Below are 27,828 nucleotides of genomic sequence, written 5' to 3'. Positions count from 1 at the left end.
CTTAGGTTGAAAATTCTTATGTAAAACATTTGAAAATCTGCAAAGGTAAGACAAAATAATGAAGGTCCTCCTTTCCATTACCCAACTGTTGACATTTTGGAACGAAAGGGGGAAAAATGAGTCCAGCAGAGTTGACTCAGTAGAAAGTGTAGGTAAACACAAGGGTGTCTCTGGGGAGAAAGAGGATTTGGATGTGTTTCTCAGGTTCACTCGGGTCCATTGCCATGTGCTGTTTGACGCTAGGGAAGCCGTTGAGCTCATCTACTGTCCAGTAGGTTTTCTGCATTCTGCAGGGAGGCATGACCTACTTCCATTGCAGAAAGGGCTGGGGAGAAAGAATGCCCAACTAAGGTTCGGCCTATGTTGTTGCTAGAATGTCCACGAATGAATTTCAGAGCCCAGCGTCCCAGTGGGCCACCGTTACATGAGGAATACACTTGGTAGAAGCTGAGCTCTGAAGTAGGTACCATGGTCAGGAGGGGTGGGGATAAAGTAGATAAAACATGAAAGACCACGTTGTCCGGTAGAGGAGAGGTGTGTGTGTGTGTGTGTGTGTGTGTGTGTGTGTGTGTGTGTGTGCACGCGCGCTCGCACGCGTGCATGTAAAGCTTAACATTTATGAAGCAATAAAGGAGAACATTGCAATATAGAATAATTAACAGAATTCCAAAGTCCTCAAGAAGAACGTGAAAACTTGCAGCAATTAGGTTTGGGAAATACTAATCACGAGATGCTTCCAGAGGGTAGGAGAGGGTGTACACACCTATGAGTGTGTGTGTGTGTGTGTGTGTGCGTGTGTGTGTGTGTGTTGTGGGGGAGATGCTGGTGCAGTGGTGCTGGTAGTGATAGGGCATTGGGGTAGCTTTGTTATCTGGTTCAAAGAGAATTTCTAAAGGGAAAATAAAATCCCCATTTGACTCAGATATGGCTCATTTTCTGAGGCGATGTCAAGAGGCACAAGATCAAATCTAGCTTGACACCATCCAATACCAAACTCAGCAGTCTCTAGAAGCTGTAGCTGAGCGGCAGGCTGGCTAATGAGACATCTCTGTCCTCCGCCAATGCCTCGGGGGCCCATCTCTTCCTCTTTGGCAAGCAGGATACAAAGAGAGCTCCAGGCAGAGTGAGGACCTAAAAGGTCACCCAGAACATTCATTTTGCAGGCTCCCCACCAGGCCTTTCCAGAAAACAGATGAGCATGGCTTAATAGTTCAGCTAGAATGGGAGCCCATGGCTTTGTGCTTCAACCTGCGGTGGGTTTTAATGAAGCCTAAAGGAGATTTCACACGTTGTCCAACCATTGGCAGTGAGGAAGGAGGGGCGGGGGGGGGGGGGGCGGTGTGCCAAATACAGCCGGGCAGTATCCTCTCCTTTATTCTCTGGGTGTGAAAGGGGCAATTGTAAAATTCAGATGAAATTAGAAGTGAAGATTCAGAGCTGCCCACGTAAACATCGCAGTCTGTCATTAAGTTCACTTTCACCAGTAAGACACATTCCAAAGCACAGTAAGCCTGTTGTTCTGGGGACATTTGTGCGTTTCAGTGGTTGCAGAACCCTCAAGTGGAAGTCAGGTCCCCTCTGTTGCATCTTTTCTGATTTGTGAAATGCTTCTTGAACCTACCCTCTTCCCACTGTCTCCACTGTCAACACAGATGCACACGTGGGTCATCACAGCATCCTGGAAGCCGAGCTCCCCTCTCCAGCCGTCTATCCTTTGGTCCATTCCTCACACTGCCTGAATCTTCTTTGCAGATTTCAGCTCTGCTTGTCACTTTGGAGCTCAGAATCCTTCAGTGACATTCAGGGCCTTTTATAACATCCCCACTGCCCACCCTCCTGACCATATCTCTTGCATTTATGTCTCTCTCCACTTCATCTTGTGCTCTGAGTCAGGGCTACAGCTACCCAAGACAACCTGTGCCCCTCAAAAAGGCAGCCCTCTGGCTTGTATTTGTCCCTAGATTACCTTTCTTTGCTAATTACTCTTTGTCTCAAGATGCAGTTACACCAAGTGTCACCTCTAGGAATTGTCCCTAACCTCCTTTGTGTTATATACTGTCCCCCACACTCTGGAAGCACGTGATGTTTACTTCTGTCTCAGCACCTTCACTATATCCTGACTAGTGATGGGTCTGATTCCTTGACTTGCCTGGAAAACACGAGAAAGGTAAAAGTCAGAGTACCTGGCACATAGCTGGTGCTCCACGAATGTGTTATTGGAAAGAATGAATGCATGAAAAATTTTTTAAATGTTTATTTTTGAGAGAGTGGGGTAGAGGCAGAGAGAGGGGGACAGAGGATCCGAAGCAGGAGAGAGAGGGGGACAGAGGATCCGAAGCAGGAGAGAGAGGGGGACAGAGGATCCGAAGCAGGCTCCGACCTGACAGCAGAGAGCCCGGTGCGCATCTAGAACTCAGGAACTGTGAGATCATGACCTGAGCTCAAGTCGGACACTTAACTGACTGAACCACCCAGGCGCCCCATATTTTTAAAATTTAGTTTGCAGATGTGTGTGGGTCTTTGTTTTTGCCTGATCTGACATGAGTAAAGGCATACTCAACCTGCTGTGTTCTCAGTAACGTAGTGAGGATGAATAAAATAAACAGTGTTAGTCATATGTAAGTAAGTTGAAGACTTTTGCCACTTATCCCGAAGTATCATCAGGGAGTTGTCTGGGGCGCTGGTAGTGTTCCTGAATTAAAGCTCCTGCCTTGTTCCAGGTCAGCTGTTGCCAGCAAACCGCAATACACCGAGTCCCATTGATCCTGACACCATCCAGGTCCCTGTGGGTTATGAGCCAGACCCGGCAGATCTTGCCCTCTCCAGCATCCCTGGCCAGGAAATGTTTGACCCTCGCAAACGCAAGTTCTCTGAGGAAGAACTGAAGCCACAGCCCATGATTAAGAAAGCGCGTAAAGTCTTCATCCCTGATGATCTGAAGGTAAATTGGAACTGGTCATCAGGCTTTGGGCAAACAGAGGGTGGGATCAAGAGGCAGATTAAAAGGGTGACCTCTAGGAAGATCACACAAGCTAGTGAACCACAGACTTGTGATTTCTGATCCCGTTTCTTGGCATGTGACTGTGGGCAAGTTGCTTTCTCCCTGGGTATCTTCTGAAATATGCCTTTCATGTCTTGATATAGCACAGAAAGAAGAAGCAGTAAAAATGTTGGCGTGATTTACAACCCATGAAGGAAACAAACCTGCTGCTATCTGCAGGGAACGCTCTGAAAGCCCCATAAAATCAACCCAAACCCAAAATCTTTCAGGGTTGGAAAGAGAAAGGAAATTATCTGCAGAGGACATCTGGGCCAATAGTTCTCCAAGGCTTACCTTCCCTCGGGGAACTTGTTGATAACCAATGCTGCCTTTTCCCGGTAGTCCACAGGGAACAACAGCTAGAGCTAAGACCTCTCTCCATGTTGCCACCCTCAGAGGACCTGGGTGGGATATTCTCAAGGAAGCTGGTGGGTTCCCTGATGTTGCTGATATGCAGTGTTTACTCTGTATCTTAAATAACAGTCACTGGAATATCTCAACAAAAGGTTCATTCCAAGTTGTTTCTTTTCAGCTGTGTTGAGGGGACACATGATTTATAAAGGAAAATAGATTTACCTTATGAGGTCTGATACAACTAGAATCAAAATTAATCTGACACATTTAATGATATTTAATGAGAATTCTTTCCAAAATTTTGCCATGTCCACTAATCCCAAAATAGAACAATTTTAATTAGCCATGGCTTAGAATTTCTTGTGTTTATGCTTCCTTCCAATCATAGGGACAATAGAGATTTGATTGTATATGTTGGAGGCGTTGACACCAGGCATAATTAGCCTTTTTCTAACTTCTGACCCCCATTTCTCAAAACTAACTGTGGTACAGATGGAAAGTCACTTGTCAGCTGGGAACATGGGAGTTTGGAATGTTGTCCTGGAACCAATTTTGACCTCTTACCTATTTTTGCCATCTAGAAAGAGCACTGGAGGAAAAGGTACCCTGCAGATTGAAATCACATCTGTTGACTACATACTTGAGATTACCTTGAGTGTAGCAGACTCATCAGATGTCAGGGCTGAAAGGGACCTTAGAGGTTCGTTAGACCAAAGTTGCTGTTTTGCAGTCAAAGAAATGGAGAAATAGAAGGGTTAAGTGAGGTGAACACTGCTAGTTAGTGGAAGTCTTCTAGTTTCCAGAAAGGTTGCAGCATGTTGGCCTTGACAAGGGCTACAGCAGGGTCTCTTGGGTGACAAACCAGTGGCTGTCACCCTAAGAATCAAAAGAGTAAAGTTCATAGTAAACACTCCACAAAATTAAACAAGGGGCGCCTGGCTGGCTCAGTTGGAAGAGCGTGCAACTCTTGATCTCAGGGTCATGAGTTTGAGCCCCACATTGGGTGTAGAGATTACTTAAATAAATAAAACTTAAAAAAAAAAATCTAAACAAGTCAGGGAACTGATGGTCAAGACTAAGATAGGATAAGAAGGGGCCATGGGGTCCTGGGAAATTGAGAATCTTCTTTCAACTGGATGCTTTTCCTCATCTTAGCCACCCAATCCTGTGTGTATTTTCGAGCTCACCTCTTCAGCTAAACTGGGGAGCCATGCAGCATGGATTTCCTTTTGAACAGAGGGTAGTTTGGAAGGATGATGCTAAGCAGTAGATAAAACTTCTACCAGCCAAACCTTCACAGGTCTCCAGATTTACAAGTTCAAAGCAAAGAGCAAGCTCACTTAATAACCCAGGTAACCTTGGCAACAAAGAGGCCCTGTGAAAACAGTATGTGTTGGAATTATGCATAGTACTGCTGTCATGGCCATGCCTGACCTTTTCCCATGGCAGGTGGGTAGCTGGCAGGAACATTCTCCTGCCAAGTGTCTTTGGATTTCTTCAGTTGTGAGTGAAGCCTCAGGCCACAGGCCATGATCTTATGTGAAACAAGAAGCAGAGCTGTAACATATTTTTCCTTCCAGTAGAGAGGACTGAGCTAGGGGTGGGTGACATATTTGTGGCCCCCAGCATTGGACGAGCAAACCAAACGAGTGAAAGAGCCCCACCAATAAATGGTCTTCCCCACAGCTGCCCGAACCCTTCTATTGAGCCGTTCCTTTGGGTTAGCGTGCCCCAGGAGAATTAAGCAGTACCAGGATTCCCAGCTGAGAATCGGTTTAATCACCTTGATGTCTCAATACTTTTGACTGTCCATTCATTCACTTGACTGAGATATCTCAAAGGCTTGTATGTTCCAAGCCCCGGGGATACACCAAGGTGAATCAGAACTGTTAGTGTTCCTACTCTCAAGGAACTTCGAGTCTAGCAAGAGAAAGGGATCGCTGGTTTTCAGGAGGGGGCTGACTGGGGGAGGCGCTGTCAAACACGAGACCTTCCTTCCAAAAGACGATGGGGCAGGACTGGGTGGGCCCTTGCTGGGTGGGGGCAACCGGCTAGCCAGATGGCACCTGCACCTGGGAATAGAGAAGAGGACAGGAATGTGGCGCCAAATTTGTCAGCGGCACTCAATACCCTGCTTCCCCCTCCCCCAACCATGCCCTGGTAACAAAGGGAGGCAAGCTGGCTTTTCTGGTCCCCCTCCTTCCATCATTCATTCCTGCCTTCTGCGTCCTCTGCTCCACTCCTCTCCTCTTGTTGGCTCCCCTCTCACCTGAGATAGTCCCCACTCGATACCTTTCCTGGCTCGCCTGCATGTGTGGACAGGTGAGGCTGGGAAATGAAAGCACCTTACAAGTGAGAAGAGCTCTAAGAGACAGAAATGTTGGTTGTTCCCCTGAGGTCAGCTGGTGACCCCCTGGCCCATAATACCCTGTCATATGCCACCAACTCCGTGGCCTATGGCAGTACACCCCTTCCCTTCCCTTCCCTCCACTCGCCCAGCTTCTGCCATTTCCCAGGGGCTTATTCTTATGCACTCCTTCACCTCTGTGCTCCTGTTCCTCTATGTTGGGTACTGATACATCCTGAGTTAGCCCCTCTTTTGCATGATCTTGGAAACCATATGCCCAAGGAACATTGAATGTGGTGGATTCACTGAGACTACCAAGGGTGGTGGAGTTGGGGCTTCTATCCAAGTAACCGAACAGCTGCCATCAGAACTGGAGCCTTCACTGTTGTTAATATGCCTTCAGGTCTTCCTACCTCCTGTGAAGTCCTGGGGCGAGCTCCTCCCTGCTCGCCCCAACCAGCTGGTCAGGCCTCTCCCCCCTTCCTTCAGCCCCTTGTCCCCTTTCCCAAGCACAAACGACAAATCCCACCAATGGCCACAGCACACCTGCCCCGAGCTGACTTATCCAGGCATTCTTCAAAGGACAGCCTTCTTCTCTGAAAGAAGGGTGCTGGTACCAGCTCTTATGAAGATCTTTTTTCACTTTGGTAGATACTATTATGAAACATGTAGAAAGCTAGGCGTGCTTTACAAATAACATTACCAGGTTGTGAGTGGCTGACACAAGGGGCCTGCACGGGCATTCTGTCTCACACGTTCTGTCTTTGTGCAGGGCAGATGTTTGCCAAGGGTAATGCACAGGTATGGGCATAGACCACTGACCTTGGGCCTTCCTTGCAGCCATGGTCCCAAGCCATGTGACTTCCTCCAATGCCAGCTGCCCCTTGTAATCCTGGGGGAGGGAAAGAACTGGCCTCAACTCACTTATTCTGGGTGACAGGTACCTGCAAGTATTAGTCTTGCTAGGATGGAGGGATTTGCTGTTGCAAGTGGCTGGAAAGAGGGGTTTGCAAAACACACCAGGTGGCTCCATAAATGAATTGGTAAGACCTAAAAGAAGATTCACATTTCTTAGTCTTCCTAGGAAGGTTTTCCTTTCTTTAGGGGAGGGGCAAGGATGAGGGGGAGAGGACACCTTGCTTTCACACTGACCACATTTAAATAGTACCCAGGTAAATTAAGGCCTAGAGAACAGTTAAACAGGAAATTAGAGTAAATCATTTAAATGCTAGCCACCAAATATGAGCATACTGATCGGTGGCAGGCGGAGGGTTGTTTTTTTTTTTTTCTTCCTGTTTTTGATTACCAAGGGATACATCAGAAAGAAAAGGTGAAAGATCCTACTTCTCTCCTTGGCATCCCTCCTCCGATTCCCCCTTCTAGAGGCACCACTTTTCATAGCTTGGTATAAATCCTTCCGGGCCTCTTTCTATGAATATACAATATTGTGATTTTTTAACCAAAGTGGGATGAGGCCATACATATTTATCAGCAAATTGCCATTTCCACCCACGTAGTGGTAGATCATAAACATCTTTTTTGGTTCAGCTGGGTCATTATTTGTAACAGCTGCAGAGTATCCTTTTGTAGGACTCCACCGTCATGTAGTTATTAAATCTCCTACTGATTAGTTTTCCCCCATCTCTTTCTATTAGAGACAATGCTGCAGTGAGAATTCTGTGCCTGGGGTGTCTGTCTGTGTGCACATGCATGCAGATGGGTGGAGGCAGATCCTAGAAGACAAGTTGCTTCATCATTGGTAGTGCATTTAAATAGTTGATAGATACTGCCAAGTCGCCTTGCAACAATATCGTATGGACTTCTACCAACAAGCCTATGAGCGCCCATGGAAGAAAAGGGTTCTTAAAACATTCGGCAAAGAAAGCAGAGCGATCCGAATGTAGTTTAGGGTGTGAGGTGAGCCACTTGCTTTCGTGTGGCCCCCGGCGTGGCCTCTGCAGGGCAGAGAGTAAGGAGGGACACTCTGTGACAGGTGCGTCCACGCTGCGGGAGGGAAGCCATGGCGCCCGAGCAGTGGTCTCAGACTCAAACGGACTGTCAGGGAAGGAGATGTGAGGTGAGATGCGTGGGTTCCTGGTTCCTGGGCGCCACCCTGGGCCCCTCCGCGCGGCTGAAATCTAACATCTTGTTTCTTTCCCCCTGTGACTAATGAGCAGGATGACAAGTACTGGGCCCGGCGCAGGAAGAACAACATGGCAGCCAAGCGTTCCCGCGACGCCAGGCGGCTGAAGGAGAACCAGATCGCAATCCGGGCGTCCTTCCTGGAGAAGGAGAACTCGGCCCTGCGCCAGGAAGTGGCTGACTTGCGGAAGGAGCTGGGCAAATGCAAGAACATACTTGCCAAGTACGAGGCCAGGCACGGGCCCCTGTAGGATGGCAGTCTTGCGGGCTGGCTTTCCAATAGATGGACAGTGTGTTTCCCGCCTGATAGCACCACACCCGAACCAACCTTTCTGACATCAGCACTTTACGAGAGGCGTAAACACAACTGACTCACATTCTGGTGTGCGTGTGCGCGCATGCGCGCTTCTGCTCCCGTGTGGTCCGCGGTGCGCGCGCGTGCCTTTGCACTTGCCATGTTAAGGTAGCCCTCTCCTCATCTTTCAGTTCCGAAAAAGAAAGGTGCCGTGTTTTTACTGGACTGCGGAGACGCCTCCTGGGGTCTCCTGCCCCTCCCTCCAACCCCCCTCCTGCCCCTTCCCGCGTCGCTCTCTGGTGGCTCCTGCCTGCTCTTCCGGGACCCTCTGCTGGGCTCCACCAAGCAGGGCCCTGGTGAAATAGTAGATCTCAGTTGTCAAGACTACGAGCTCTTGTTTCTGTTTAATCTGTAAGTTACCATGCTAATAAGGTGTGCAAAAATCACTTAGCACTACACTGCAGCGCTCTCTCTCTCTCTCTCTCTCTCTCTCTCTCTCTCTCTCTCTCTCTCTCTCTTCAGTTATATAGGTTGCTTTCCTCATATTTTCAGTTTTGGTGATAATTGTCTTCAAATTTCAAGTGCTGTTTAGATTTATTAGATCCCATATTTACTTACTGCTATCTACTAAGTTTCCTTTTAATTCTACCAACCCCAGGTAAGTAAGAGTACTATTCTAGAACACAGAGTGTGTTTTTGCACCGTCTGTACCTAAAGCAATAATCCTATTGTACGCTAGAGCATGCTGCCTGAGTATTACTAGTGGACATAGGATATGTTCCCTACCTAAGAATTTCACTGTCTTTTAAAAAACAAAAATTACAGTAATGCATTTGAGCATGCCCAGAATATCCCCAGGACAGGGAAGCAGAGGGAAATGCCAGGTCTAAGAACGAGGGATTAATTTATCAGCATAGGAGCCAAAAAAAAAAAAAAAAAAAAAAAATTGCATCTTGGAACAGCTTTTGACATTGATATGTTTGCTTTTGTTTTCTCCGCTCCCCACCCCCACTTTTCTAGTTCCCTTTTTCCATATCCCTCTTGATATTCAAAACAATTACTTAAGATTCAGTTTTCCCCGTTTTTGGGTAATATATATATTTTTGTGAATTATACCTTGCTGTTTTTAAAAATCAGTTAATTAAGTTAATAAGTTCATGTTTTGTAAGACCCTTTTTCCTAGTGGTGTCATTTTCGAATGCTTCATAAATTAATGATTCTGGAGCTTATGTTTCTTATTTCGTTTGCTTTTTTGAAAGTATGTGCTCTTATAAAGAGGACTTTTGAAAAATGAATGTAAAAGACACTGGTGTATCTCAGAAGAGGATGGTGTTGTCGTAAACTGTGGTTAATCCAATCAATTTAAATGTTTACTATAGACCAAAAGGAGAGATTATTAAATTGTTTAATGTTTATACAGAGTAATTATAGGAAGTTCTTTTTTGTACAGTATTTTTCAGAAATAAATACTGACAATGTATTTTGGAAGACATATATTATATATAGCAAAGAAGAGGAAAACTATTCCATGTTTTAAAATTATATAGCAAAGATATATATTCATCAGTGTTGTACAGAGAAGAAGCGCTTGGGGGTTTTTGAAGTCTTTAATATTTTAAGCCTATCACTGATACATCAGCATGTTTTTTGCTTTAAATTAAAATTTTATGACAGTATCGAAGCTTGGTGTGACGAATCCCGCTCTAAAATATATAAAGAGCTTTCCTGTTCCCTATTAGGTCTCAGAAAGAAGTCAGTTAACGTCACCCAGAAGCACAAAGTGGATGTTAGTCAAATATTTATTGGCTGATACGGTGTTTTTTAGGAAAAGCATCTGCCATGAAAACGTTCACTTCAAAGTTACGAGTTTCTGGAATGAAATATCACTGCAAGCGCCCCAAACAATTCTGTTCCCCTCTGTGGGCACGTGTGTCTTATGCAGTATAAGGTTGATACCGGTGTTACATGTACGGTTTATAATTTGGTAGATGTTTTGACCTTAAAGGTGATTGTTCTTTTGTTTCACCAAGTTGTGTAATGTCAAGAGATTCTGCTGTTATTGCAAAGATACGTTTTGTGCTAGATTAAAACACCCTTTCATCAATGGGATTTTCTAGTCTCCTGCCTCCAGAGTATCTAATCCTTGAATGACCTGGTGGTCCCCTTGTCCATCCACCAGCAGTGCTTCTGTCGAGTGTCATAGTTTCCGTAAATCTGACTAGAAGGCTATTTCTACTAGATATTCATTTTGTCCCGAGCTACAGATTATGGTGGGAAATGCGAGAGCATTAGAATCGAAATGCATTGTTCAGGTATGCAACTAAGAAAAGAAAACCTTTGGCCAAATTAAGCAGAACTGAATAAGCAATATTCAGGAAGAGATGCAGGTGGACGCAGTGTTAGCTTTTTTATAGGTAGAGAGACCAGTGGCAGCAGAAGTATTCAGTGGCAGGAGTTACTGAAACGGAAACAAGCAATGTCTGTAAGTGGAGAAGTGTTGCACCATTGGCCATCCAGGTTCACCACAGGATGAGATGGTAGCTGAAAAAACCGTATTTATTTGAGCTCTGGTCTTGGAATGAGGTTGTCTATCAAATGAGGGTCACACATTTTCTCTGTGGAAGAAATAAAAAGATCATAATAAAATTTACTCTTGGGTGTGCTAGGAGAGGTTTCAGAAACCTACCTCGTCTTAAAATTTAAAAACTTTTGGAGTCTGTACACGTGCCTTATATGTAGGTCATTGTCCCCACACACACATGAACACTCATTCCTGGACTTGCTTTCTGTCGAGGGCGGTTAACTAGTAAACAAGGCAGTTCTGCTCGATGGCGTAGGAAGCCGTGGCCTGATTTGGAAGGACTCAGATCAAGCAGGGTCAGATGAGTTCTGCAGACCACAGCTATTAAAAGAGTCCTGTTGTCATTTTCCACCTTTTCATCAGAAGCATCTTTCGGAGATTAATTACTTGGCCATTAAAGATGAATCCAAATCCTATCGTGCCGACATCATTTAGACACAATTTGGAATGAGCGGCCTGCTTTCCTGACAGGGTCGCGGTGTCATTTCTGTGGACTTAGACTTGCAGAGAAGGGCAAAACCTGATGAGCGTGTCCTGCCTCATGCAATTTGAGGCTGCAGGTAGGGAATAGGAGGGCTGGGAGAGATCACGTCCTCCTTTTGAGAAAGGGGCCACCTTCTGACCATTCAAAACACTCAGTGGGCAAGACTGTGCCAGGCCTTTCATCTTCCAGTACGACAGGCCTGGGGGAAGTCATCCCTTGAAGCAGAAGGACCGTTTGTTCCAGGAGCGTGCAGATGGGATGTGGCTTCGGGTGGGTCGGATGCTGTGCTAGAGAACCCAGGGGTTCCTTCCGACTCGCCGGTTTTGTGAGGGAACACACAATAATTCTAAATGTGCACTTAGAAGGTCTTGAGCCTAAAAGAATTTTAAGTGCAGCCCCCTCTTTTCCAGCCACCTCTGAGGAAAACAACATGCAGAGGTATACTTGCTTTTCTTCCGGTAGGTTATCTAATTTCCCCCTGGTGTTCCTTTTAAGAAAATTCAGACTTTGTCAGAGTTCATCAGAGCTGTCCCAAGCCAGGCTGGCTTGGCCTGTTTGCCTGTGTGGAGCGCGGACGCTGGGATTTAACCCGGGGTCGGCAAGCTGCAGGTGATGGGGGACAGTGTGCTAAACAGCTTCTGCTCTCAGGGTGCAGCTCCCTGCTGAGGGCTCCTGGGCCCCACCGGGGAGGCCAAGGTCTCCTCCTGGTTTTCTCTACAATTAATAATGTCATTTTAAAAATGAGCAAAGCCTTATCCTAGATCTCAATTGGATTAGACTTGACAATTAAGTCAGTACATTGTGCAGAGGGCCAAGTGTATGTAGAGGAGTGTGAGTGTGTGTGTGTGTGTGTGTGTGTGTGTGTGTGTGCGCGCACGTGCACACGTGTGTGGATATTTAAGTCAAATCATAACATCTTTAATTTTGGAGAACCTTCCCGAACATAACCACCATAACCATTATCCTTTTGGCAACACCACAAAGGTTGCATCTGTTAAACAGGTACAAGTTCACATGAGGTCAGTTTAATTGTACATCGTGATATGGGTGGTGTTTATGCTGTTAAGTCCGAACCCTTATCTGTCTGTTATTCTCAATGCTTAATAAACTTTGAATTTGTTCCTTTCTTTCATGTATTTTTGTTGATAGTCTGCTAGAAGTTAGATTCTGTTCCCAATCCTATCACCAAGAGCCCACTTACAGAGATCAATTACATCAATGACAAATAATAAGTAATTTATTAATGATAAATTAATATTTATTGAGCACTTATGTGCCAGACATTGTGCTAAACACTTACCTGGAATATTGTAATCCCATGTCAACTCTACAAGGTGGGGACTATTGGTTTTTCCCGTTTTACAGAAGAGAAAATAGAGGGTTCATGTGATTAAGCAGCTTGCCCAACATTAGAGGTGACAGAAATGAATTCTGATCCACTGAATGGGGCGTCATTTAGAGAACTGGTTCCCAAAAACGAGTCCAAAGACTGCTTCTGGTTGGACGTATCAGAATCAACTGGGAACATATTCCAGGACTACAGATCCAGCAACTCTGAATCAGTAGAAAGAAAATGAATTGCTTAAAGTCTCCCAACTCGGGGCGCCTGGGTGGCGCAGTCGGTTAAGCGTCCGACTTCAGCCAGGTCACGATCTCGCGGTCCGTGAGTTCGAGCCCCGCGTCAGGCTCTGGGCTGATGGCCCGGAGCCTGGAGCCTGTTTCCGATTCTGTGTCTCCCTCTCTATCTGCCCCTCCCCCGTTCATGCTCTGTCTCTCTCTCTGTCCCAAAAATAAATAAACGTTGAAAAAAAAAAAAAAAAAAGTCTTCCAACTCACTCCCGTGTGTGGCCAAGTAATTGGAAGCACGGATTTACAGACTTGACCTTAATTTGAGTTCATGACTCTTGGGGGATCCATGAAGAAGCTTAAAATTTCCATAATTACCTGAAATTGTGTGCAACTTTTTGCGTATAAACATTTATTTTTCTGTAGGGGAGATGCACAGCTACCCCGACTCCCCAAAGGAATCTGTGATGCAAGACGGAATAAAGTCCCCATTTGCAGATTTGTAGGAAGGCTGATGCAGTGCAGTGGTTCCCAGCCCTGGCAGCCCATGAGACTCACCTGGAGAGCTCCAAACGCGGGCACTGCGTGGGCTGCAGCCCAGGCCAAGGAACTCAGCATCTCGGGCGTAAGAGAAGGGGACTCTGGGGAGGAGCTCGATTCAAATCTGTCACTTAGCGGGTGTATGACCTTGCGCGGTGCGAAGCGTTTTTTAACCTAAATCTCCTCATGTGTGAAGTAAAAGTATAATCTCCACCTCTGAGTGTTGTGGGGAGAATGACATAAATGCACATAACAAATGACATAACAAATGCCATAACAAATGCATAATCTCTGGCACACGATAGGCCCTCAACTAATAACTGCCGTGGGGAGCCTCGGGGAGTGGGATGGGGACCAATTTCTGCAATTCAGTGTCTCAGACCATTTGTTCCTTCCAAGAGGACAGACAAAAATTATCCTGCTCAGAAGAAGGAGCAGGTGGCTGGAGGTGTGGGAATGAGGGGTGCTACATAGATGTGGATTCATATTCTGACATCCCTAATAGATCCTAGCTTTGTACGCAGGTTGGTGGGCATCCATCTGCTTGGCGGCACCTTCCCGTTTAGATCGAACAGTTACAAGTGGAGGTTCAACTGTACTGTCATCATCAAACAACTTTCTCCTCTCTCAGGGGAATAGGCACAGTGACCGTAAGGTTCTCTTTGGGTGGCTGATTTTATATTTGGCATCTTCAAATCTCTTATAGGAGGTGACCGTGTCTCCATGTCTGGGGAGACTTTGACCTCTAAGATGGCAGGAACAGATAGGAAGCCAAGCTGTGTAGAAGCCCGATCATTCACAGGTCCTCAGTCCCCAGGGTCCATCACATGCTGCCCATGTGGGATGGCTCTTCCATTTCCACTTAAAATATAACAAACTGCCCAACCCTCAGGCCCCCCTCTTCAAAGCATATGAATTAAATTCCCTCTTTGAAAATCACTGGCTTAGAAGTCTCTTCGGGCATCTTTAGCCAGGAACTGGGTGAGAATTATTGAAATCTTGCCTTTGTAGTCGGCAGATGGCTTCTTGCTAATAAATCAAAAGGACCTTTTAGAGAAGAAAGGCCCGAGTGAAGATGGTGGTGAGATTTCTCTGCCTCTCTGGGCTTTGAGTCAGTGTGGACTTGGGTCTAAAGGCCCCTCTCTCTGACTTCTTTTCATCCTGCAAAGCCTGGCCTGGTGCCAGGAAACAATAGGAAAAGCTAACAGTAAGAGTCCTAGACCTCTACCTGCCACATCTCATTTAATTCTTACACTGTGAAGAGGGTGCTAGCATTGTCCCTGTTTTGCAGATGAAGAAACAGACTCAAAAAAGGAAGTAAGCAGAATTTACACCCAGGCAGAAAGGCTGATTTGAGAGTTTGTGCTCTACACCACTCCTCTCCGTGATTTAAACTAGGTGCTCAGCAAAGGCCAACGGTAATTGCTGTAGTCGGGAGGGTGAGCAGGGAGCAGGAAGCCTGGATGTGAATCCCAGATCCATTACTCAATATTCATGTGACATAGACATTTCACCAAATCACCCTTTTATCTGTTAAATGGGCACCACAGTACTCTCCTTGTAGGGTTGTTACCAGGATTAAGTGAGAACATGCATCTAAAACACTTAGATTTGGGGGGCACCTGGGTGGTATATATATATAGCCTGGGTGGCTCAGTTGGTTAAGTATCATCCGACTTCAGCTCAAGTCATGATCTCACACTTCATGAGTTCAAGCCCCACATCGGACTCTGTGCTGACAGCTCAGAGCTCAGAGCCTGGAGCCTGCTTCAGATTCTGTATGTCTCTCTCTGCCCCTCCCTCGCTCTCTCTCTCTCTCAAAAATAAATAAACATAAAAAAAATTTTTTAATAAAAAAGTAAAATAAATCATTTAGCTTTGGGTCACTTGAGTGGCGGAATTGGCTAAGCATCTGACTCTTGGTTTTGGCTCAGGTCATGATCTCATGGTTCATGGGTTCGAGCCCTGCATCAGGCTCCATGCTGACAGTGCAGAGCCTTCTTGGGATTCTCTCTCTCTCTCTCTCTCAAAATAAATAAACTTAAAAAATAAATAAACAAAACAGATCACTGCCCAGAGAGTAACAGGAATTTAACAAACACTTGCTTTTTGTAATAATAATAGTAATTATTAATAAAATTGCTTGATTTGATTTCACTAGTGATGTGCTACAACAGAGTCAGACCATACATTGTGTATTTTAGTGGATGCATTTTCATTCTGCAAATACTTGATTCCAGAGCCACTGCTATGTTTTTGAGACATCCCAGTCCCACATGGATGAGTAAACAGGGGAGGGAGTGTGGCCACTTCATGAGCCAAACTGTGGTTCTGAGATGGATTTTATAAACATAAAATTCATGAAGCATCACTAATGTTAAGCCAGTTTTGCTGCCTTGGGAGTTAGGAGACCTTTATTTTAACCAGTGTACTGAATGGTACTAAAATGCTGACACTTGTAGCTCGAGGTCACCCCCTGTTCACATGGAGATGAGAAGTCGTGGTGATTCCCAGAGGCCCTCCTGTTAGATTCTGCCTTCAGGCCCACCTCAGTCTCCCCAGTAAGTATACCTATACTATACCTACACCTAAACCTAAACCTATACCTGTATCTATCCTATACCTATATCTATGCCTATGCTTATACCTATACCTATGCTATACATATACCTATACTATATCTATACCTATACTATATCTGTATCTATACTATACCTATACCCATATGTATCTATGTACATACATAGGCATATACCTATAGTTGACCCTTGAACAACACAGTTTGAGCTGTGTGGGTCCATGCAGATTTTGTTTTCAATAAATACAGGACAATACTGTAAATATATTTTCTCTTCCCTATGGTTTTCTTAATACTTTTCTCTAGCTTACTTTATTGTAAGAACACAGTAGATAATGCATCTAATGTTAAATGACTATATTATCACTAAGGCTTCCAGTCAACAGGAGGCTATTAACAGTTAAGATTTGAGAGAGTCAAAAGTCATATGCAGATTTTCAACTGTGCAGAGGGTCATTTCCCCTAACCCCTATGTTGTTCAAGGGTCATTTGTATATATATAGATATATATTCTGTGTGTGTACATATATGCATATAATATATAATATACTGTATATACATATATATGTAATATACTATATATATACACATATATATAACAGTATTTATATACATATACATAATATAGTGTATATACATACACACATTCTATGCGTGTTAACTCCTGCTAATCACCTGTAGACACAGGCCCAGGCATATGCCGTCCCTGACAAGGGTAGGCAATATGTTAATGGCTTACCAAATCCATTCCTTTTCCTTCTGGACATTCACCTAGACCACCTTTTCCAGCCTTCCTTGCATTGAGTGTGGCCATACACTAAATTCCAGCTCCTGGAATATGAGTAGATGTGAGCATGGCTGTCATTTTACAACTGGCCCATAAACATAGCTACATGGTCCCCCTCTCTTTTCTTTCTTCTGGATCCAGCAGATGTCCTGAGAAGATAGAGACAAGGAAAGGACCTAGGTCCCTAAGTCACTGAACTATGATATGAAGGAAAAAAAACCTTCTCTGAATTAAACCTTTGAGAGACTGGAGTTAGCTGTTGCAGTGGCCCAACTTCCCTGATATGAGAACCTTCTTCTGAAGTCCAGTGGCCTGATATGATGCCTTGACATCTTTGCCAGTCTCCTCCAAGGGAGTGGAGGACGGTTCCTGGTTGGAATCCAGGCTCATCACCTCTCACATACGTGACTTTGAAGTTGACCTACCTTCTGGACAAATCCCCCTCCCTGGTGTGGCCCAGCCTGCTGGGTTGGACCTTCAAAATATCACTGCCTACATGTTGCCTCAGTGTGTCCTTCATTGAACACTGTCCAGAACTGTCCAGCTTCCCTCAGGAGGGCCAGTCTCTACATCCACCCCTACTTTCCTCATCTTCTTCTCCTCCCCGCACCCAGACTCTCCCCCTGGCCACTTGGGCCTTCTTCCATCCCTCACCCAAGATTACAGACACTCACCTCAAAATGAGGCCTAACATCTCTTTGAGCTCAATCTTCCCATGTTTTCCCCCCTCACATACTTGCTAAAATTCTTTTTAAACCATGAACCTGCATTGCATATTATAAAGCTAGCATCTAAAATATTTCAGTGCAGATTTCATTAGTTGCAAAGGGCACAGTAGCTGCTCTAAGTGTTGGCATTTTAAGGTAAGTCACTACATGGCTCTTTGTAGTGGAGCCAATGACCCCCACTGATGTGGCATCTACCAACATCCACTTGAAGAATGTGGCTGGAATTCGTGCACCACATCTTTTCCCCTTGAAATTATTGGTTCCATTATATTTCCCCCCATTAAATTTGTTTCCAAGAGAAATATGTTTTTGTGCTTGAAAGTCTCCTATTGGGCCTCCATCATGTTTTTCAGCCAGAAAACCATACCTAGAGACTGAAATTATTATTTTTATTTTCCCTGAACAGAAAGCTCAAAATGTTTTAAAATTTTTTCTTTAGGTATGATGGATGGTTACCTTCATTACTATTATACAATTAATAAGACCATATCATATATTAACATTTTTTGATAAATAATTATTAATATTAAAAAGCAAAACATTAGGGATACCTGGGTGGCTCAGTCAGTGAAGCATCCGACTCTTAATCTCAGCTCGGGTCTTGGTCTCAGGGTCGTGAGTTCAAGCCCTGAGTTGGGCTCCACCTGAGTGTGAAGCCTACTTAAAAAAATTAAGGGGCACCTGGGTGGCTCGGTCGGTTAAGCGTCCGACTTCAGCTCAGGTCGTGATCTCACAGTCTGTGAGTTCGAGCCCCCATCGGGCTCTGTGCTGACAGCTCAGAGCCTGGAGCCTGTTTCAGATTCTGTGTCTCCCTCTCTCTCTGCCCCTCCCCTGTTCATGCTCTGTCTCTCTCTGTCTGAAAAACAAATAAACATTAAAAAAAATTAAAAATAAAAATAAAAAGCAAAACGTTATTGGAACTGCCAATCTGGGGAGATAAATGTGGGTGATTTTGGTGCATCAATAACAAAAGAATTCACCAACAGCCCATCTCCTCGTTGTTTCTTTGTTTGGTGCCCCAGACATTTTGACATTTGGAACTGGAGCCCTGAACCATAGTAAGATTTAGGATGGGTGGGAGTATGTCTATCTTTGGTAAAGTGGGCGGAGTCTGATTGTGTGAGGGAGGAAACAATGGGAGAACCAGCACAAGGCCTCAGCCACAAGCACTTGCACAGATAGGTTTAAGCAAAGTACATATACAAGTTAAGGACCTAGAAATTCCCTTATAATTTGCCTGTGCACACATATCTCTCGTAGGTACTTTGTATAGCACTAGATGCATGGCTCCCCCAGTCTGAAGATTATGCTGGCTCATTGTGGAGTGGATGGAGGACAGAGCAGAAAGGTCTTTTGGCCATGTCTTACATTTTTGAAGGGCCTCCAAGTAAGATGACTGATTTGTCACCAAATGAATATATATTCACAGAGATACAATGATACCTTTTTGCGTAACTCTCTTTGGGTACTTCTTCATCTTTCTGAAATATACCCGAAGATCCATAAAACAGAATCGGCCCCAAGCCTCCCTCAATCTCTGACGGGGAGTAGGATGAGTCTGAGAGGGCTCTGCAGGGGAAGCGGATGGTCGAGCAGGGAGATGAAAAGCAGGAGTTTATCAGGGAAAGGGGTGGGGGGGGGGTCATTCCAAGTAGCAGCACAGAGGTGAGAGAGAAAAGAACCCTCCTGGGGGTGACAGCACTGTCGGAGCACAGGATATGAGGGGGAGAGTCACGGGAAGTGAGGTGTGGCCACACCATGAATGTCCCTGCACACCACTCTAAGGCCTTCGGACTTTATCCTGATCAGAAGAATGACGTAAGCAGTTCCTGTATTAAAAAGACGACACTGGCAGCTACTTGGAAGATGGATTGCAGGGAATTAGGAAGAGTTGGAGGCTGAGGGAACTTTCTACATTAGTCTCTGAATAGGGCTCTAGGGATGAGATAGATGGAGAGATTCAAGAGCTATTTAGGGAGCTTGAATCAATGGGGTTTGGTAGAAGAGTCAAGGACAGCTCTAAGGTTTCATTATATGATCTCAGTTGATAAATGGTTCACAGCCAGGGATGCACAGAAGGGTCATCTGGGGGAGGCTTGTAAAAATACTCATGTCTGCACCGCCCTGAGACTCACAGCCTCTGTGTGGAAAGCCAGCCTGTCTTCCTTCGAAAGCTCTCCCACTTTATTCTCCCCTGAGCCCCCTGCTTGAACAACACGGCACTGAGCTTCACAAGACCCTCAGCGGGATGTGGATCAGAAATCTTAGCTTCTATCTTTTACTTAAAAAAACTAAGGTGGAAAGAGTTCTGAAACCAGACTTTCTGGAGCAGACCATCCAGCTGGAAAATGGGAATGTTGGAGTTTGTGTTCATGATTTTTGCACACCAAGCCATTTGTTGTTCCAAATATGCTACGTAGTCCGGAGTGTGGCTGATATGTTTGTACTTGGTAAGCCCCATGTCCAACCATAGCTGCCTGGACCAGGAGGGATACCTAACCTCAGAGAAGCCACTCCAAATCCCCTGAGAACTTGATCCAAGCGTGACTTTCAAACTCTGCTGCTCATTGGAATTACCTGGGGAGCTTTTAAAAAAAGAAATCCTAATTCTCAGATCATATTTCAAAATTTAAAGTTTAAAAATTCAAGTTTAAGAATTTTCTCAGGTGATTGCAACTGCAGCTTGTGAATTAGTGGTCTGCATTCTGGCTGCTAAGTGTGAGATCCACAAATCAGCAGCGTCAGCATCACCTGGGAGCTTGTTAGAGCTGTAGACTCTTGGGTCCCCCTCCCCAGACTTACTGAATCAGAATCTGCATTTTAATGAGATCTCCAGGTGATACCTGTGTGGGCTGAAGTTTGCAAAGCGTTCCTCTAAACAACCTTAGAGGGACTGAATAGATCATTGGAGGAGGGAATGCAAATTAGTGTCTGTGTAATCCTGCAAAGTCCTCGGACCTCTCCAATTCTTGCCTTTCTTCATGTTTAATCACGGATTAATCTGGATTCAATCCCTTGGATTCAATCTGATCTCTAGCATTATAATTACTCCCACCACCACACCTTCCATTGGGCTAATTTGAGTACATTTCTGTTTCTTGCTACCATGGATGCCACAAGACACTCGCTTTTTACAATTTCCTTTGGTTGGGGGGGTGCCTGGGTGACTCGGTTAAGTGTCCAGCTCTTGATTTCAGCTCAGGTCATGATCTCACAGTTTTAGGAGTTCGAGGCCCGCGTTGGGCTCTGCGTTGACAGAGCAGAGCCTGTTTGGGATTCTCCCTCTCTCTCTGTCCCTCCCCTGCTCGTGCTCTGTCTCTCTCAAAGTAAATAAATAAACTTAAAAACAATAAAAAAAATTAAAAAAATTTCCTTTGGTGGGAATCAACCAAAAAGCGCCTTGCAGAGTGCTTCATTAGCATGGTAGCACTGGGTCACTGCTTATTTTTTTGGTGGGTGCACCACCTCAAAAATTTCTCCCAAATGACGTCTTTCTAATTTTTTTAATGTTTATTTATTTTTGAGACAGATAGAGACAGAGCACAAGAGGGGAAGGGGCAGAGAAGGAGGGAGACACAGAATCCGAAGGAGGCTCCAGGCTCCGAGCTGTCAGCACAGAGCCCAACACGGGGCTTGAACCCACGAACCGTGAGATCATGACCTGAGCCAAAGTTGGACGCTCAACTGACTTAGCCCCCAGATGATATCTTTTTACACAAAGCTTACCAGAGATGTGCAGCATATGCAGCAGTTCAGTCACTACTTTCCTCTTTAAGTATTATTAGTTCCTTCCTGCACACTGCTAGTCCCCACTTCTTCCTTGACCTTGCAGGAAATAAAAAGTTCTCAGGAGTGGCCCAGGATTTGTGTCCTCTCTCTGGCCTTTGAAAGTCTAGCGAATAACACGAGAGACATGACAAAACATACTGAGACACTTGGCTTTTTTATTCCTTAGGCTAGATTTACTTGTAAGCTTTCCACCCTAACATACCACAGGAGAGGGAGTGGATGGAGAAAGGATCTTGGGAAAGCTCGCATCTACCCTTATTCTAAGATAAGGAATTGAACATTTTCTTTTTTTTTTTTTTTTAATTTTTTTTTCAACGTTTATTTATTTTTGGGAGAGAGACAGAGCATGAACGGGCGAGGGGCAGAGAGAGAGGGAGACACAGAATTGGAAACAGGCTCCAGGCTCTGAGCCATCAGCCCAGAGCCCGACGCGGGGCTCGAACTCACGGACCGCGAGATCGTGACCTGGCTGAAGTCGGATGCTTAACCGACTGCGCCACCCAGGCGCCCCAAGGAATTGAACATTTTCTAGTGGAGACCGGATTCCACCCAGGTTTGCAAACCTCTGTCTACTGCTCATGCAGTAACATCAGCCTTGCCTCTAAGAACCATATCACATCTTTAATCTTCACTCAGAGATAAATTGATATAGTGGAGCATCATGAACCTTTGAACCCCATGATCACCACTCATTTTTGAAAGTCTCTCCAAATCAACATGGTCTCACGTAACTCCGGGACACTTGCTTTAGCTAACATGGCTTCAAGTTCTTCTAGAGGTGCCCCCGCCACCCAAATAGATCACAGCCCCCAAACCACTCCTAGCTAGAAATTCTGAAGCCATGACTGAAAAAGAGTCCCAGGATGTGAAGAATGGGAATCTATGGCCTTCTGTAGAAGGTTTTCCCCCCGGGGGGTTAGATGGGCTTCCAAGCAGGAGTCCCCAAGGTGTAGCTACGATTCATGTTCCCTTTCTGTCTTTTCCCTTGGCTGCCTCCGGGGGCTTGAGAGGTGCTCATGAGGAAAGAAAGCGAAGGGTGGTCTCTCCACGAGTGTCTCACAGGAGGAGGATGCACTTGGGGATGAGAAATGATTCCCTCCCATGTGGTGAGGATCCCAACATGTCTGAAGACCCCTGCACAGCTGAACATTCCCTCACCTGCTCCCCATCTCGGCCCTTTCAGAACCCCTGAGAGGTGCTCAGGGTAGAATAAATAAGGAAACTGAGCATTAGGGATAGCAAGCCTTGTCCAAGTTCAGAGAGGAGGGGAAAGTGTATTTTGACGTCTATGCATTCCCTTGGGGGGTGTGTGCTGACCCCAGCCCATCACATGTGTCTCTTCAATGCCCTACAAATACACCCAACTTCTTCAGCTATAATAAATGAATTCTGAATAAATTTAAAAAAATTAATGCCATACAGGGTACTGACTCCCCAGCCTGCTCCCTGGTGCTTCTTCAGCCACTACCTCTGAGATCAAAGGTTATGATTGGTGAGGGAGAAGCCAGGACTCCATTGGTTTCATCTGAGATAGGACTGTCTTTCCTAAAGTAAATCTTTCCCACCTATAACCTTATCCTCCTCTTCCTATCCTTTCTGTTCATAGCTTTGAAGGCCAGCAAATGAGTGTCCTTTGACAGGCTCTTGCGACAGCCTGAAGATGCCCCTCCCTGTCCTCACGGCCCCCCCTCCTTCCTATCCAGGCAGGAGGCATTGCAGAAACCCCTTCGCCCTTCTCTCAGGTCCCCTGACCCCCTGCTGCTTCCCCAGAACTACAGAGGGAAGCAGACACACACCAAAGCTTCATGAAAAGGTACCCTTAAAAGACCAAAGTGCCTTTCTTTCCTCTGAAAGAAGATGAAATCTCAGAAATAGAGGAAAAGCATTTTAAAAGAGGAGAGGGGGCGGGTGAATGGTTCTCAGTGGGAAGCTCGGGTTGAAGCTATTTGTGCACCAAGGTGGCCACTCTCTTCCTTCCTGGCTTCTCCCCACTCTCTCCCTTCTTACCCCCTCTCTCCCGTGTGTGGTGAGGGGGGAGGGGGGGATGTGAGTGGGTGGATGTGGACGAAAGGTGGGAAGGACTATAGGAATATCCTGGGTGGAGATTCAAGGCCTCAGGCAGATGGATGGGACTGGAGAAGCCCAGACTTCCTGGCCCCCTGACTGTGACTTGCTAACACCACGGTTGACTCTCTTAAGCAATCTGCATTTACCAAAGTGTCTTTGTGAACAGGAAGCCCAGTTTCCTCTGGCAGAAATCCATCCCAAGGCACTTTTAGGATCACACAGTAATGTCTGAGTCAGAGCATACCTTTGAGATATTTCGTCTGGTAAATCCTTTTATTTTTCAGACAAGAATATTGTCCAGGGACGGAAAGCTGACTTGCTGAATGTCACACAGCATGAAATACAAGTACAGCGACCCCTCCTTCCCAGACCGCGCTCTGTTCAACAGAGCAAGCGCCCTCTCTTTTGCTGTCTTCCATGTGGACCCAAGGGGCAAAGATGATCTGATCCTTGCTTTGCAGAAGTGGAGGCATGAAGAAGAGCCTGATTCCCTCAGTGCACTGTCTTCGAGGTCCAAGCATGGTCCCTAAGGGTCCAGATGCTTGCTACGCATTCTTCAAGACAACTTGAAACGTCACTGTTCCCATGAAATCTCTAGTCCCTTGATTGGAAGCAGCCACTGCCTGCTGTGAACCTCACCCACTTGCAGCCCAGGCTGTCTATCCACCCCTGTCTTGTGACGGTTAACTCCCTACAGTGATACCTTTGTCCACAACTTAGCCCCTCTACCAAGATGTCAGCATCTTTATTTTTAAAAATTTTTAAATATTTACTTAAGTTTAAGAGAGAGAAAGAGACAGAGCATGAATGAGGGAGGGGCAGAGAGAGAGGGAGACACAGAATCCGAAGCGGGCTCCAGGGTCCCAGCTGTCAGCCCAGAGCCCAATGTGGGGCTCGAACTCACCAACCGTGAGATCGTGAACTGAGCTAAGTCAGACGCTTAACCGACTGAGCCACCCAGGCGCCCCAAGATGTCAGCATCTTTGGGTGCAGAGACTGTAGGTAATGGATTACAGCCAAACCTAATTCTAATGAATGCAATGCACGATCCTTATTCGTTAATGCATTTCTGTATTATTATATTCTTTTTTCAGAGTTAAAAAAAACACAAAGTTTAAAAGAAAAGAAGGATCTGATTTTAGAGCATTCTGATTCCATGAAGCCTGACTTACCACATTGATCCTTTGCGTAAAGATGCATCTGTGGACAGGCGCATACCAAGGGCTGGGCAGATGACTGAGGGCAGGACAGATTAGCCCTGGGTGTAGACAATAAGGGGGTACATTGTCTGAAGTGATTTTATAAATGATAATGTCAATGTTCTCTGTTTTTCAGCCATTTTCTCTGTTTTCATGGTAGAAAACTTCTCAGTTTTTACCAAAAACAATAGGAATTGTGATGGATTTTCCGCTGAAGGTATTTTAGTGGAAATTTTCAACTGTGGAGACTTTGGAACACTGCTAGAACAAGTCCTGAAGGGAAACAAAAACATGGACAGTACTGCAATTTCTGGAATTTATTGAGAAATGAGATAGTTTATGTATCTCTGCCAAACTTGCCCTGATGAAGATAGTAAAAATTCTTATTTGTAAATCTGTTACTTTGTGTGAAAGAAAATTTCAAAATTAAAATTGGTAGGGGCGCCTGGGTGGTTCAGTCAGGTAAGTGTTCGACTTTGGCTCAGGCCATGATCTCACGGTTTGTGAGTTCCAGTCCCACATGGGGATCTGTGCTGACAGCTCAGAGCCTGGAGCCTGTTTCAGATTCTGTGTCTCCCTCTCTCTCTCTGCCCCTCCCCCACTCACGCTCTGTCTCTCTCTGAAAAATAAACATTAAATAAATAAGTTTAATTTAATTTAATTGGTAAAAAGAATTGTTTGATGAACCAGGAATGAAGAAAACAGCCTGACAAATCTGGCTACTGAACGTGAATTTACAAAGACTAATTTTGACAAAATCACTGACGAATATATGGACATTAAGGGGCAAATGCAGAATTTATAATATTATTCCTCATTAATTGCTATAGACCAACCTGCAGGTATACGTTGTCTTCCTTTAAAAGAAAATACACCAATATAATTTTTAAAAGTATTAACCTACTATATGCTTTTCCTTTTTCACTATACACATTTTTGTTACTGACATGATTATGTATATGGTGTTCAATGAGAGGCCATTTTGCAGTCGTCTGCTGTTATTATTTGTTTAAAAAAATTTTTTTTTCAACGTTTATTTATTTTTGGGACAGAGAGAGACAGAGCATGAACGGGGGAGGGGCAGAGAGAGAGGGAGACACAGAATCGGAAACAGGCTCTGAGCCATCAGCCCAGAGCCCGACGCGGGACTCGAACTCACGGATCGCGAGATCGTGACCTGGCTGAAGTCGGACACTTAACCGCCTGCGCCACCCAGGCGCCCCCTATTATTTGTTTTAAAATAATTGTGTTGTGGGGTGCCTGGGTGGGTCAGTCGGTTGAGCCACCGACTTTGGCTCAGGTCATGATCTCCAGGTCTGTGGGTTCAAGCCCCGCGTCCAGCTCTGTGCTGACAGCTCAGAGCCTGGAGTCTGCTTTGGATTCTGTGTCTCCATTTCTCTCTCTGCCCCTCCCCCGCTCATGCTCTGTCTCTCTCTCTCTCTCTCTCTCTCTCTCTCTCTGTCAAAAATAAACATTAAAAAAAAAAAAAAAAAAAAAAAAAACAATGTAAAATAATTGTGTTGTCCAGAGGAAAGAAGGCTAAAAACGATCCATTCTGGGTCCATCCCTGGGTGCTCCCCTCCCCCGCCCCCACCTGCAGCCAAGGTGAACTCCATTTCCTTTTCATCCTCCAACAAGACTTGAGTCCCCATCCCTCAGCGTTTTGGAAAGGAAGCTCTTATGAGGCTGTGTTTCTGGCCAGTTAAGGTTTATTAGTTGTGTCTTCCTTATTAAATTGCAATCGCCTTGGCTCTGGGTCCTTGTCCATCTTTACAATATAAAAGGAGAAATACAATTTCCTCCCTTGGAATCGCCTGCGTTAGAGAGTCTCTCCGCCTCCGCACTACTGACATTTTAGGCCAGGAAATTCTTTGCTGTGAGGTCCGTCCTGTGCATCGTATGAGATGCGTCACAGCATCCCTGGCCTCTCCCCTCCAGATGCCGGTAACACTCCCTCCCCCCAGGCGTGACCACCAAAATGGTCTCCAGAAATGGCCCTGGTTGCAAACCACCATTTAGATTGAGGTTCTGTGGGCTGTAGTTGAAATGGGCGTGGAAAAGGGGCCCTCTTCTCCGTTGTTGAACTTGGACAACCCTCCCAGCATCGCGGAGCCTCTGTTTTCTGCATCTGTAAAGTTGGAAGAAGAACATCTATTTTGTTTTGTTGTGAGGTTCAAAAAAGATAACGTATGTGAAAATGACTTGAATGCTCTAAATCTATTTGTGGTTGTGGAAGGGCATTATTATGGAGAGGTCAAAATTTTTACGCTGCAATTCAGTTGTGGGGGGAAAAATGTTGTAGCTCTTAAAAGGATCTATAATTGATTTCATCTTTATTTGAGTCCCCAGAAAACTTAATTGGCCAATTAAATGTAATTTCTTTTTTTCCCATTTAAAACAGCCTTTTCCATTCAACTTAATTTCTTTGGGTTACGAATTCAATCAATTCAAAATACAAATGGCCAGGGCAGTTTCCCTCAAGATATGTCTCCACCTTCTTTTCTTTCTCCAGATTGTGTTGGGGGAGGGGGGTGTTGGCGGGGTACTTACAAGTCCTACAGTAATGGGGGCTAGTCTCATTTCCACATGCTGGCCACCTGTCGCCGCTGATCTGTTAAGTTCTGGACTGTTCCCGGGTATCTGCCTGGGAAAGGGAGTCCCACCTTATCCTTTGGAGCGTTGTGTTTGGTCCCCACTCCCTGAAGCCATCTTGGAGCGTTGTGTTTGGTACACCACTCCCTGAAGCCACCTTATCTACCACCCAGATCTACTCGGTTCTTTATTTCTTTCAGCCTCTGCATCCCCTGGAGGGACAGGAACTCCCAGGTGTGTTCCCCGCACCAGGCCGGAGTCTGAAAGTCTCTGCAAGTCAGACCTCAAGCCCCTTACCTGGACACCTTCCTCAGCCCCAGTGCCATGCTGGGTGCATTCTGGGCCACCGACCCTGGGCTAAGACATGTACATGTTTCAGGGGCAAGTTATCCTATTTCCCCATCGAAGTGCTTCTAAATTCATACTAAACATCTTTCACCTCTCCTACCTTCAACAACCCAGGGTTTGAACTTGATTTGGGGAGCAGAAACACCCCCATCTCACACCTCTTACCATCTTCTCCCTTCCGCGGCCCCTGCCCAGACCTGTAAATGACTCTCCTCCTTCCCAGTGGTAATATGGCCACAGGGCTGCTAGGAAGGAAACAGGTTTATCAATAAGAGAACATACATTAAGATGTATTTCAAAACCATTAGCAGCTACAGTGAAGGCTCCGGGCCAGGTGATGGGAAAGAAGAATCCTCTGAAAATGGAAAGCATGCCCCAAACTGCCTTCCTA

At 45.4% G+C, this 27,828-nt stretch overlaps 1 protein-coding gene across 2 annotated transcripts in view; it reads left to right on the top strand.

Moving 5' to 3' along the window:
- Positions 1 to 12,370, top strand: part of HLF (HLF transcription factor, PAR bZIP family member) — a 53,028-nt gene extending 40,658 nt beyond the window's left edge. Inside the window, exons 3-4 of one of the 2 annotated variants that reach the window (XM_086686919.1) lie at positions 2,721 to 2,941; positions 7,916 to 12,370. In XM_086686919.1, the coding sequence (XP_086543045.1) occupies positions 2,721 to 2,941; positions 7,916 to 8,134 (440 nt within the window). In that variant the 3' untranslated portion in view covers positions 8,135 to 12,370. The remainder of the gene's footprint in view (positions 1 to 2,720; positions 2,942 to 7,915) is intronic. The other variant, XM_086686921.1, reaches the window with a different exon arrangement.
- Positions 12,371 to 27,828: the final 15,458 nt, after the last annotated feature.

The sequence above is a fragment of the Puma concolor genome, chromosome E1 (assembly GCF_028749965.1).
Source record: "Puma concolor isolate L17-30 chromosome E1, mPumCon1.1.hap2, whole genome shotgun sequence".
Lineage (NCBI taxonomy): Eukaryota > Metazoa > Chordata > Mammalia > Carnivora > Felidae > Puma > Puma concolor.
Note: the sequence above shows the minus strand (reverse complement) of the source record. Positions and strands in the feature narration are given on the sequence as shown.